This window comes from Leptopilina heterotoma, unplaced genomic scaffold (assembly GCF_015476425.1).
Source record: "Leptopilina heterotoma isolate Lh14 unplaced genomic scaffold, ASM1547642v1 Lhet_234, whole genome shotgun sequence".
Taxonomy (NCBI): domain Eukaryota; kingdom Metazoa; phylum Arthropoda; class Insecta; order Hymenoptera; family Figitidae; genus Leptopilina; species Leptopilina heterotoma.
Genome location: NW_025110951.1, coordinates 315,372 through 329,708, shown reverse-complemented (window position 1 = coordinate 329,708; position 14,337 = coordinate 315,372). Strand labels below are relative to the sequence as shown.

General features: G+C 26.6%; 1 protein-coding gene across 2 annotated transcripts in view; it reads right to left on the bottom strand.

Annotated features, from left to right (window-relative positions):
- LOC122502558 (eukaryotic translation initiation factor 5B) overlaps positions 1 to 14,337 on the bottom strand; it is a 177,254-nt gene that overhangs the window by 86,338 nt on the left and 76,579 nt on the right. For both annotated transcript variants that reach the window (XM_043612673.1, XM_043612674.1), the window contains exon 12: positions 9,360 to 9,436. In XM_043612673.1, coding sequence (XP_043468608.1) covers positions 9,360 to 9,436 — 77 coding nt within the window. The remainder of the gene's footprint in view (positions 1 to 9,359; positions 9,437 to 14,337) is intronic.

The following is a 14,337-nucleotide window of genomic DNA, read 5'->3' as shown; positions in this document are numbered from 1 at the left end:
GACCACCGATGATAAAACTAAGAAAAAATTCACCTCGAAAAACAGTCGAAATTGTTGGTCCAGATGCGGAGACTGCAAAGATTTTCTCCCAAAGAATGAATTACGAGCTCTTAACAAAAGCAAAGAATGAAAGTACTTTCGGTAACTTTTCATGCAATGCAAATGATCTTTCGGGTCTTCTTCGCGAGATTGAACAAAAAAAAATCCAATTTATCGGTGTATCGTCAATAGTAAGCAAAAGTTGGTGCAAAGGAATACTGTTCTCATCAACAAGTTTCGATATTGATCACATTGTGGCAGTAACTCCAGTATTCAAATCAAGTCACATTACAATCAAGATCGGTTCAAACTTCTACTATTCAATCCTGATGACAATCCTGATCACACTAACCATTCTAACAACAGTCAAACTTCTCAAATTTTCCCAAAATTGGACATGGATAACAATTGTTGGAATTCTCCTCGGAGATGGAGTAGACAACCAACCGAGGAAATTGTCAGAACGAATCATTTTCACAACCCTCTTGATTATCTACTTTTACTATGCCTTCAACATTCTCGAATCACTAACAGATTTTATGTTTCGAATCGACAAGCTGAGTTCGATAACTAATCTGAATGATCTGATGAAAAGTGGTCTGCAATTCATTTCCGAACCGAACGTAGGACCACTTTCGATTCAAAGTGTGAATCAAGGTAATTTCACAGAATGGGTGAAAAATGGTCATGTATTGTCTATAAATGACTGCATTTCATTTCTACTTAAACATAGGAACATAACCTGTGTTATGAGATTATCGTATGCTGAATGGTACGCAAATTTTTACAGGGAACAAAATCTAGTTGAATTTGTTCCTGAATTTATAATGTCAGCGGAAACTGGACTTATTGTCGAGGCTGGATTACCATTCGTTGGAGAATTTGAGCGACTACACAGATTACTGATGGAATTTGCACTATTGAAGAAGTGGACATTGAAGAATTCACTGAATCCAACTCGATATCGTCAACTTGCTGATGCTGCTGACAAGAATTCGGAGAAATCCGAAGATGAAATACAATTCTTGTTGATTGGCTTATTGATTGTTGGTTATTTAGCGTCGATTCTGTCATTCATCTTTGAGATGATTTTTGGGAAGAAAAAAAATGGGCCTTGTCGAAAATAACTCTATTTTTGTGCTGAGGAAATTCTTCCAATTGTATCATAATTTGTTTATTCATTTGGATCGTGAATTTCTGAAAACCGTTAGTCATTTTCATAGAGAATGGAAATTAGAAAAATGATTTATTTCCTTTTCGAAATTCACGATTCACTTGATCTTTAAATGAATAAATTAAAAATTTATGCACATAGCGTTAGAAATATTTGAATCTGAATCCAAAAAACAATGTTCCCATGAACTGAAATTAGGTGCCGGTAGAATTTTTTTTCTATTTATATTATTGTACTTTGGTTTACATTTACAGTATCTTTTTGCATTGAAATATCTTTGAACTTGATCGGGTGGAAAATCAATATGAAAAACGAGGTTTTTTTTCAATTTACAGTTGCTATGCTACCAATTAACAAACATTCAATAAATAATAAGAAATAGAATGCTTCTTGTTGTCAAGTAGTTTGAATAATACTGTGAAACAAAAAGGTAAGGGCAAAATTTGTACATTTCCTTACGTTTCAATTTCTGAAATTTAATTTTTTAAATACATTTGTGACGCGTTCCCAAGAAAGGTACCTAAGAAGCAAAAAATTTGAGGTTATGTTTTAAATTTTTTGAGTAAAAATACAGAAAGAGAATCAATTAATAATTAAAAATTGTTGATCTTCAAGTCTTTATTATATTCAAAATATTTAATGAATATTGGTTTCAAATTCAAATAATTAAAAATGAACTTTTAATCAAGATAAATCTAACTCGAACCCAACCTATAATTCGTTTGCTTCTTAGATACCTTTCTTGGGGTCGCGTCACATTTCTTCAAAAAGTGGGAAAGTCGTATTTGTTCTATTTCTTCAACTCTCACATTGTTTCTAGTTTTAAATTCCCACATTTGCATTTATTTCATAAATAATAACATTTTTTTAAAGAAGATTCAATTATTTTCATAAATAATAAATTTCATTTTATTAATTCAATTATGTTCGAGAATTTTAATAAAATTCTTTGCAAAATTTAATTATTTTGGTAAATAACCATTATTCTTTATAAGGATTCAATTATTTTCAAGAATTATTTAAAAAAAAATTCTTCGCAGACATTCAATTATTTTCTATTTTTTTAAATTCTCGTCTAGACTTCAATTATTTCTATAAATAGCAAAATTTTTTGTCAAAATTCAATTATTTTTAAAAAATTTAATAAAATTCTTGACAAAATTTCAATTTTTTTTTTAATTTTCTTCAATTTAATGATTTTTAATATCGATTATTGTAATAAATTTTCCAAATAAATTCAATTATTTAAAACGAAACTCTATCAAAATTCTACGCAAATAATAAATATTTTTTTCTAGAAATTTCAATAAAATTTTTCCAAAAAAATGAATTATTTTCAAAAAGTTAAAAAAAAATCTTTTTCAAGAATTTAAATATTTTCATGAATAATGAAATTCTTCGCAAAAAATTTAATTATTTTCTATATTTACTATTTAAATCAAATTTACACTAAAAGAATTCAATTATTTAGAAAAAATTTTGGTAAAATTCCATGCAAACATTCAATTATTTTTTATGAATAAAATGCAAATTTTACAAAAATTCAATTATTTAAAATAGAATGTGCATAAATTGTGCAAAAAAATTCAATTTTTTAAAAATAAATTCTTTACAATAATTCAATTATTTTCATAAATAATAATTCTTTTCTGTAGTTCAATTATTTTTATTAATAGTAAAATTCTTCTTCTTTGCAATATTATTTTCATAAATAATAAAATTCTTTATAGAAATTCAATTATTTTCATAAATAATGAAACTCATCGCAAAATTTCAATTATGTTTAATACAATTTTATTCGAATTTCTCGAAAAATGTAATTATTCTTAAAAAATTTATTAAAATTCGTCAAAAGAATCCAATTACTTTAAAATTTGTTAATAAAATTCTTTATCAGAATTCAATTTTAAGAAACATTCAATTGTTCAACAAATTATTTATTTTGGTATTTCAATAATTGAATTCTCGCAGAATTTCCTAATAAAAATTGATTTAAAAATGAATTTCAGTTACAATTGTAGATAATAATTAAATAATAAAAGCATTATAACGTGAATTTTTAGAAATAATTGAATTTTGAAAAGGTTTTCAATTAAAATCTATGAATATTTATATTTTTCATACTTTTAACTAACAATTCTGTAGAATTATTTATTTTGTTTAAAAATTTTTTATTTTTAAATTGAAGAATTTCAGAATAGTTGAAATTTTTTGTAATATTGAATTGTAAACAAATGGATTTAAAAATTCTCAAAAAGAACTTTTTTTCAAAAATTATTAAAAATAATTGATTTAAAGAAGAATTTGAATTAAAAATTCTAGAAAATAATAATTGAATTGAAATGATGAAAGTAATTTTGAAGAAATTACAGTAACAATATCCTTATAATATAAAATATTGATTTTGATGTTTTCGAATAATTTTACATTAAAAAAAAGTTCTTAAATAAATGTATTAGAACAGTTCTTTGAGTATTTAATTATTATTAGAGTGAATCAAAATATTCTTTAGGGAAAAAGTCAAAATTTTGTCTGGAAATAAGGAAAAATTCAGGGAAAAACAAAATTAATTTTTTGTGGCCTGATTTGTAACAAAATAAATTTTTAAAAACAAATTTTCTTTAGAGTATCTAACTCTGACGAAACAGACAAAAATATTCTAAAATTTACGCTTCTGCTTTTACAGAAAGAAGAAATGAGACTACAAATGAAGCACTTTATGATGATTTTGCTGATTTTTGAAAATCATAATCATTGGACCAAATGTGTTAAAATGAGGGAAAAAGACAGTTTATTAAATTGGTCTCAGAAGGTCATAAGGGAACTGAAGAAAGAAATGTTGCTTCATATGAAATACAATTAACATATGTTAAATTTAGCATAAACATTATTTGACATTACTTTTGTAATTGAAATAAAATATAATTGGCATAAGTTTAATAAAAGAGAAATGTAACTTGACATAATTTTTACTTAACACAAGACTTACTAGAAATAAGTCTCATTTGTCACAATATATATTTAAAATAATTTCAGTATAATATAAGTGCTACTAAACAAAGGTTTCATTAATCATAAAACTTATTTTTCATAAATCTCAGTTAATATTAAATATATTAGCCATTGTTTTTGTTAACAAAAAACTCAAATCAGAATTAGATGTACTTTCAAAGTTTTATTATTTATTTATAAAAATATTGACATTGATAATTTTTTTTTGTGAATAATTCAAAACTTTGTCAATGGGAATTCAGGTTTCATTTACCTTGTACCTTTACCCTTGTAATGAATATTTTAGGTTTAAACTCTGTCGATGGAAAGTCAATAGTTTATTAGGAAACGAAACCATTATTGAAAATTATGCTTCCCATACTATTCATTTTCAAATAATCAATAATAAAAAAAAAAATAGAATTTGTCGCAGTAGTTCGAATGACAGTGAAACAGTAAGGTAAGATCAAAATTTATAAATTAGTGTTTTATTTTTATTCAAAAATTTCTTCCCCCTTTACAGAAAACAAAGAAAAAATGAAACTACAAATGAAGCTACTCTGTATCATCATTTTAATGATTTTTGAAAATTATAATTATGGGATCAAATGTGATAAACTAAAGAAAGAAGAAAGTTTCTCAAAATGGCCTCAAAATGTCATAAGGGAACTGAAGAAACATCAGAACTATCAAATTATGTTGATTAGCAGCGATGAAGGAACTGATAGAGAACAATTTATCCAAGAAGTACAAAAGAATATCCCAACCTTGCACTTCACTGACTTCTATTTGAAACGAATTGATCAAATCAAGAAAATTGATTCCTTGGAAAATCCACGAGAGACAACTTTGTTTATTATTGTCCAAGAGAGCAGAACAAACCAAAACAACAGAACCAAAAAGGTAATAAATTTTATCCAACAATTATCAGAACATTTTGTTCGACCACAATGTCTAATTGTTCACTTCTTGAATTCTAATGATTCTAATCAAACTCCAAATTCCGAAAAATTTCTCCAGAATTTGTGGAAGGATTATTTTCTAGACGTCACTATTCTTGTTGTTAATAAAACCATTATCAATAGAGTGACAATTCATCAACTGAATCCGTTTCTCAATTCCTACGAATCGAAACAATTCACGAAAAAAACACAACTGTTTCCAAACAAACTGAAAAATTTACACGGATACAAAATCAAGGTTGGATTTTTCGATCGTCCACCGATGGTAAAACTAAATCAAAATTCAGCTCAACAAAGAATTGATGTTCAAGGTCCAGATGCGGAGACTACAAAGATTTTCTCCCAAAAGATGAATTACGAGCACTTAACAGAAGCAACAAACGAAAGTACATTTGGTAATCTATCATGCAATCCAAATTATCTTTCGGGTCTTCTTCGCAAGGTTCAACACAAAAAAATCCAATTTATCGGTGTATCGTCAATATTAAACAAAATTTGGTGCAAAGAATTACTGTACACAACCACAACTTTCGGAACTGATCACATTGTGGCAATAGCTCCAGTATTCAAATCAACCTTTATAACAATCAAAATCGGTTCAAACTTCTACTATTCAATCCTGATGACAATCCTGATCACACTAACTATTCTGGCAACAGTAAAACTTCTCAAATTTTCTGAAAATTGGACTTGGATAATAACTGTTGGAATTCTCCTCGGAATTGGAGCAGACAACCAACCGAGGAAATTGTCAGAACGAATCATTTTCACAACCCTCTTGATTATCTGCTTTTACTATGCCTTCAACATTTTCGAATCACTAACGGATTTTATGTTTCAAATCGACAAGCTGAGTTCGATAACTAATTTGAATGATCTGATGAACAGTGGTCTCCAATTCGTTTCCGAATTGAATGTAATAGCAATTTCGATTCAAAGTGTGAATCAGGATAATTTCACCAAATGGGTAAAAAATGGTGGTGTACTCTCCTTACAGGACTGTATTTCATTTCTTCTGGAACATAGGAACATAACTTGTGTTATGAGATTATCTTACGCTGAATATTATGCAAATTTTTACAGGGAACAAAATCTAGTTGAAATTGTTCCTGAATTTATAATGTCTTCGAAAATTGGATTTATTGTCGAGGCTGGATTACCATTCGTTGGAGAATTTGAGCGACTTAACAGTTTACTGATGGAATTTGCACTATTGGAGAAGTGGAACTTGAAGACTTCACTGAACCAAACACAACATCTTCACTTAATTGATGCTGCTAACAAGAATTCAGAGAAATCCGAAGATATTGGAGTAGAGTTCTTATTGATTGGCTTATTGGTTGTTGGTTATTTAGCGTCGATTCTGTCATTCTTCTTTGAGTTGATTTTTTTCAAGAGTAAGGAAATTCTTCCAATTGTATTGTAATTGATGTTTATTCATTTGGATCGTGAATTTCTGAAAAAGGGATCAACTCTGAAAATCGTTAGTCACTTTCACAGAAATGAAGCTAGGGAAAATGAATTTCTTTTCGAAATTCACGATTCACTTGATCTTTAAATGAATAAATTAAAAGTTTGTGCACATATCATTTGAAATATTTAATTGAGATGCATGAAAATTGACCAAATCCCCATGAGACATAGATCTTCTTGTCATAAAATCATTTTATATAATTAACATCAGTCAGAAATCTTACTGGACATATATTATACACATTATAATTTTCATTTGAAATAATGTGCAGGTGACGTAAAATATATTTAACATACATTTCACGTGACATAAATCTCATGTACTTGACATACGCGTCATCTATAACATAAATTTTGTTAGACCTAAAAATCACTTGTAAAAAATTTTGTTTGAAATAAAACTTATGTAACAGAAATGTTGCTTCATATAAAATGCAATTGACATATGTTAAATTTAGCATAAAAATTATTTGACATCATTTTTATAATTGAAATAAAAGATAAATGTCACTTGACCATAAAAGATAAATGTAACTTGACATAATTCTTACTTAACACAAGACTTACTAGAAATAAGTCTCATTTGTCACAATACATATTTAGAATAATTTCAGTATAATATAAGTGCTACTAGACAAAAGTTTAATAATAATAATAATAATTTATTGTCGGTAGAATTTTACACGGAGAGAGAATATACATTAAATTTTGTAAAAATATTTTCAAATTGGGGAAAAAGTGCAACAAAGCGAAATTTTGATATAGAAAATACTAAACTTTAAAAAAAGTTTTGTGAAATTTATTAAAGTTATATTAGAATTTAATTAATATTCTTGATATTTGATATAATTATACTAAATTTCACATAAGTTTTTTTAAAGTTTAGTATTTTTTACTCTCTAAATTTCGCTTTGTCGCACTTTTTCCCCAATTTGAAATTATTTTTACAAAATTTAATATATATTCTCTCTCCGTGTAGTATTTTTTATTTATTATTATAATTTAGGTAATGAATATTTCACCTTCGAACTTTGTTGGTGAAAAATCAACAGCATAATGGAATACGAGACATTTTCTGAAAATTATGGTCGCAACACTACCAATTTACAAATAATCAATAATCAATAATAAAAAATAGAATTTGTCGCAGTAGTTAGAAAGACAGTGGAACAATAAGGTAAGGTTAAAATTTGTATATTTCCTCATCTGTTACTATCAGCACCCATATAATTTTTAAATTTATCTTGGTTTTGAAACAAAAATGAAATCGAAACTGCCAAATGTGGCTAACAGCCTAAATAGATTCTAAAATTACTGCTTCTCTCTTTACAGGAAACAAAAAAATGCAACTACAAATGAAGCACTTTATGATTATTTTGATGATTTTTGAAAATCTTAATCGTTGGACCAAGTGTGACAATGAGAGTTTATCAAAATTGTCTCAAAAGATCATAAGGGAACTGAAGAAAGATCAGAACTATCAAACTATGTTGATTAGCAATGATAAAAGAACGGATAGTGAACAATTTATCCAAGAAGTACAAAAGAATATCCCAACCTTGCACTTCACTGATTTCTATTTGAAACGAATTCAACAAATCAAAAAAATCGATTCCTTGAATAATACACGAGACACAACTTTGTTTATTATTGTCCAAGAGAGCAGAACAAACAGAAACATCAGAACCGAAAAGGTAATGAATTTCATCAAACAATTATCAACCGTTCGAATTCAACCACGGTTCAAGTTTCTGCTATTCAATCATGATGACATTCCTTATCACACTAACCATTCTAACAACTGTCAAACTTCTTAAATTTTCCCAAAATTGGACTTGGATAACAATTGTTGAAATTCTCCTTGGAGTTGGAAGAGGCAAACAACCGAGGAATCTACCAGAACGAATCATTTTCACAACTCTTTTGATTATCAATTTTTACTATGCCTTCAATATTTTTGAATCGTTGACAGATTTCAATTTTAAAATCGTAGAACAAAGGAGGATAAGTACCTTGAATGATTTAGTGAAAAGTGGTCTGCAATTCATTTCCGAACCGAACGTAGGACCACTTTCGATTCAAAGTGTCAATGAAGATAATTTCACAGACTGGGTGAACAATGGTATTGAATTCTCTATAAATGACTGCATTTCATTTCTACTTGAACATAGGAACGTAACTTGTGTTATGAGATTATCGAACGCTGTATGGTACGCAAATTTCTACAGGGAACAAAATCTAGTTGAATTTGTTCCTGAATTTATAATGTCAGCGGAAACTGGACTTATTGTCGAGGCTGGATCACCATTTGTTGGCCAATTTGAACGTCTACACAGATTACTGACGGAGTTTGCATTATTGAAGAAGTGGAAATTAAAGAATTCACCGAACCAAACTCGATATCGTCAACTAATTGATCTTGCTGATAAGAATTCGAAGAAATCGGACGACATTAAAATAGAATTTCTCTTGATAGGCTTATTGGTTGTTGGTTATTTAGCGTCGACTTTGACATTCATCTTTGAGCGAATTTTTGGCAAGAGAAAAGTTGTGCCTAATTAGTTAAAAAGTAACTACATTTTTTCGCCACTGAAATATCAGCTTCTAATTGTATTATAATTGACGTTTATTCATTTGTATCGTGAATTACGAAAATTTACTAAATATATTTAGTATTTAATATTTAAATTTAAATCAAAATATTTTTGGCATCTACTTACTGACTGTCGTGCTCCAACATGATGGACGCCTTCATCACATCTTTCTTGACAACTGGTCCGATACGAATGCCAGCGTACTGAAACAAAAAATTAAATAAAAATTAAAAAGAAGAAAACTTTTTTTGAAAATCGCTCGAAAGAAAAAAAAATTATTTTATTACTTAAATTTTACTATAATCTTAAAATTATTATTGAAATTGTTACGTGAGTTTATGAAAATATTTAATCAGGAGAAAGCTGAGAGGGTGTTTTAGAATAAGGAGTTGGAATAAGTGAGGAAAGAAGGGGTATCGAAGAAAATCCAAGATAAATCGGTATGCGTGGGTTATAGTGATGGAATAACACGCGCGTTGTGAATGCAACACGTGACATCCGGGTAGGTATTTCTTTTTGTTTCGCCAATTTACTTATTGTCATCGACAATTTTATTCCTCAAATGTAGCACTGAAAATATTTTAACATAACAGTAAATTTTGTCTTTAAATATCATGAAAAAAAAATTAAAAAATACAGTAGCTAAAATCAGGGAAAAAGTTCAAGACGAGTTTAATTGTATAACAAAACTTTTCAATTATCTTTAAAAAATACTACCAAATCAATTTTTGTAAATTAATATATATATAATTATATTAATTAATTAAGAAATCAATAAAATTCAATTTTTTGAATTGTCACACTTGAGAGTGTGACGAAAATTTTTCCAAGCGAGTACATATATTGAGCATATACCAATATGAAGAATCAACGAGTGTAGCTGTCAACTAATTATAGGCAATTAATGGCTGAAATTTTTTCACACTCTCTCGTGAGGCAGATGAAAATAAGAGGAAGGGGGGAGAAGAAAAAACTTCCCACTTCCTGTTACCAAGAGGGGGTGACACGACTTCTCAAGAACCTGTTCGACACTGAGACTGGACCACGCTCTTAATTGGCCCTTAATTACTCGGGTTTTTACTCTCAACCGCAACGAAACAAACTGTCGATAAGGAGGATCGATATTTTCTTTCTTTCCTTCATTTCCTCCTATTCAGGGTATTTTTTTTGTTTTACTCCCATTATCACGAAATATAATAAACGAAACAAAAAAGGACAAATACGAACAATTTTTTACTATCGATTAGTAGTTTTTTACTATCAAATTATTATTTTTCTACTATCTTAGTAGTTTTTTTAACTATCAATTAATAGTTTTTTACCATCAAACTTGTAGGTTTTTTACTATTAATTAATTTTTCTTCACTATCAATATTAGCAGTTTTTTTACTATCAAATTTTGTTTTTCACTATTAAATTAGTAGTTAATTTAACTATCAATTAATTAATAGTTTTTGACCATCAAATTTGGGGCCGTCCATAAACTACGTCACGCCTTAGAGGGAGGTGGGGGGGGGGGTGGAATTCATTTTTTGTGACGTTCTGTAGAAAAAATGGCGCTAAAGCATGTAAAATTTGTGACGTGGGTAGGGGGGGGGTGGAAAAATTATCCAAAATTGTGTGACGTAGTTTTTGAACGGCCCCTTTGTAGGCTTTTTTTACTATTAATTAATAGTTTCTTTACTATCAATTAGTAGTTTTCTCTTTTGAAACTTTTAGGTTTTTTTACTATTATTTTCTACTGCCAATTAGTAGTTTTCTACTATCAAATTGAAAGGTTTTTATTTACTATATTAATTAGTAATTTCCCTTTATCAAAATAGTAATATTTTTAATATTAAGTAGTATTTTTTTTTACTATCGCAATTAGTAGTTTTCAACTATCAATTGCTTGTTTTCTTTTACTATCAAATTCGTTAGTTTTTTTTTACTATTAAAACTAGTAGTTTTCTACTATCAAAATAGTAGTTTTTTAAAACATTATTTATTAGATAAATGTGTATATAAATCAGTTGATATTTTTCAGTTTAAAATATTTTATCATATGGGGAGAGTGTGCCTCAAAACTTGGATTGATAAAGAGCTCGAGCGTAACGTCTAGTGTATTTTGCTTATCAACCAGAGAAGGTATCGAGTTCCTGTGGCGAGTGCAATGATAGGCAATGACTGGCGGATGTGGCTCCAGGGACGTAGCGATAATTGTTTTTCATTTTCAAAGCGCACGTAATCCACACACACACACACACGTCTCTCCGGAAATCAACATTTTCAATTCATTTGCAAATAACAAATATTCAAAATTGCATTTACTATTATTCATAATAATAATAACAATAATATAATAATAATAGTAATAAAAATAATAATAATATTATAGTAATAAAAATAATAATAATAATAATAATAATAATAATAATTATTATTATTATTATTATTATTTATTATTATATATTATATTATAATGTCCCGTTAATTTTCAAATACATAAAATAAAATTATTATTATTATTATTATTATTATGCTTAATATTATAATTTGTACTTTTCACTTTCTAGAAGTTTATAATAATTTAATTTTTTCTGCGATTTCGTGTCAAATTTCGAATTTGAAAGAAAAAAAACGTATTAGACAAATTTCGGCCCTTTCTTCTTTTGATTATTGTTGTTTTGCGATTACAATTTTTTGCATCGTTTATCTTTAATAAATATACGAATAAACGTATATATATATGCAAAGTGCGATAAGGTAAACGTAAACCTCAAGCTACCGGATACGAAACCGACACTTCGTCCTGAGAAGATAACTGTCGAGAGATTATACTCTTAGTGCGTATATGACTCACTATTGGTCTTAGAGATTAGAAATTTTACATTTACATAGGTATTAGTTGCTATTTAGGCCTTTCCTCGCCCAAATACATTTTTTAACTTTGTATCCCTAAAACTACAATTTAAAAATTGCTAAAAGTCAAGAAAGAAGGAAAGAGCGCAAGCAACGATGCAAGATAAGATCAATTCAAAAATACCAATAACTTCTGTTTTAAATAAACATTTAATTATTATTGTTTTTTTTCCATGGGAATTAAGATTTTCAAAAATTTTAATTTTAAACATTTTGAAATTCAATAAATTTTAAGAATATTATTCTAAAACATGACCGAGTAATTTAATCATTATTTTATTTTATTAAGAGCATTGGTACTGTAACATCTTCAAAATTATTTTCATCATTTCAATATTCAATTATTATTTCTAAAATTTTTAACTAAAATTCTTTTTTAAATCAATTATATTTAATAATTTTTGAAAATGTCCGTTGAGAATTTTCAAATCCATTTGTTTATAATAATTCAATTTTACTTGAAATTTCGATTATTCGGAAACTCTTTAATTAATTATATATTAGAAAATAAAAACTTCAAATAATAATTATTTTTTAGTGAAATTCAATTAAACTTTTTTAAAAATATTTATTCTACAGAATTTTTAGTTAAAAGTAAGAAAAATTCAAATTTTTTAGAATTTTAATTTGGAAACTTTTCTAAATTCAATTATTTCTTAAAAATTTACCCTTTAACACTTTTAATATTCAATTATTATGAAAAAATTCTACAAGAATTCAATTATTGTAAATGCAAAAATTATTTAATGCAAAATTTATTGAATAATTGAATGTTTCATAAAATTTGAATTCTAATAAACAACTTTCTCCAAATTTTTTTTAAATAATTGAACTTTTTCGACAAATTTGAATAAAATTTTTAAGAATAATTGCATTTTCGAGAAATTTAATTAGAGTTGTTCGAAAAATAATTGAAATTTTGACAATAATTTTATTAAAATTTTAGAAAATGATTGAATTCTTGAGATAAATATTGTTTATTTATAGAAAATAATTCAATTTCAGCGAAGAATTTTGCTATTTATAAAGACAATTGAATTCTTGATGAGAATTTTAAAAAAAATTTTGATAATAATTGAATTTTTGTGATGAATATATTATTTAGAAAGTAATTGAATTTTGCAAAAAATTTTATTCAAATCCCGAAAAGTAATTGAATTTTTTTGGGTTATAAAATTTTAGTAGATATTGTAAATCGTTTAATTTAGAAAAAATTTGGAAAATAATTGAAATTTTGACAAGAATTTTATGAAAATTCTTGAAAATAATTGCATTCTCGTGATAAATATTGTTAACTATGCAAATAATTGGATTCTCGTGATAAATATTGTTAACTATGAAAATAATTGAATTTTGCAAAAATTTTTTTTTAAATTTTTGAAAATAATTGAATTTCATCGAGAAATTTTTTTTTATTTATAAAAATAATTAAAATCTTGACAAGAATTTTATTAAAATTTTTGATAATAATTGAATTTCGACGAGAAATTTTTTTTTATACATATTTATAAAAATAATTGAAATCTTGACAAGAATTTTGATAAAATTTTTAATAATAATTGCATTTTGCAAAGAATTTTATTAAAATTCCTAAAAATAATTGAATTCTTTTGGGTTATAAATCTAGTAGATATTGTAAATCATTGAATTTAGAAAAATTTTTGAAAATAATTGAAATTTTGCCAACAATTTTATTCAAATTTTTGAAAACAATTGAATTTAGGCAATGAATTTTACTATTTTTAAAAATAATTGAAATCTTGACAAAAATTTTAAAAAAAAATGAAAATAATTTAATTTTGCAAAGAAATTATTAAAATTCCTAAAAATAATTGAATTATTTTGGTTAAAAAAATAGTAGATATTGTAAATCATTGAATTGATAAAAAATGTACGAAAATAATTGAATTTTGCTCAAATAGTCGCATATAAAATAAATAAATCTGAAAAGAAGTAAAATAAAAGGTATAAAAAAAATAAAAAATATTAGACAGCGTGTGGAAATATATAATATATATTGGTTGTGGTGATAATTTTGCAATCCAACACGCATCGAAAAGGATAATTGAAACGAATTTTATACAAGGCAATCTCGCATTTATAATATATATATATATAGATACGTAGGAAGTACGCGGTTTGAAATGCGGAGCATATATTTGAAACGTGGCTCGAGTAACGTTGATGCAGCATATGGCAAACA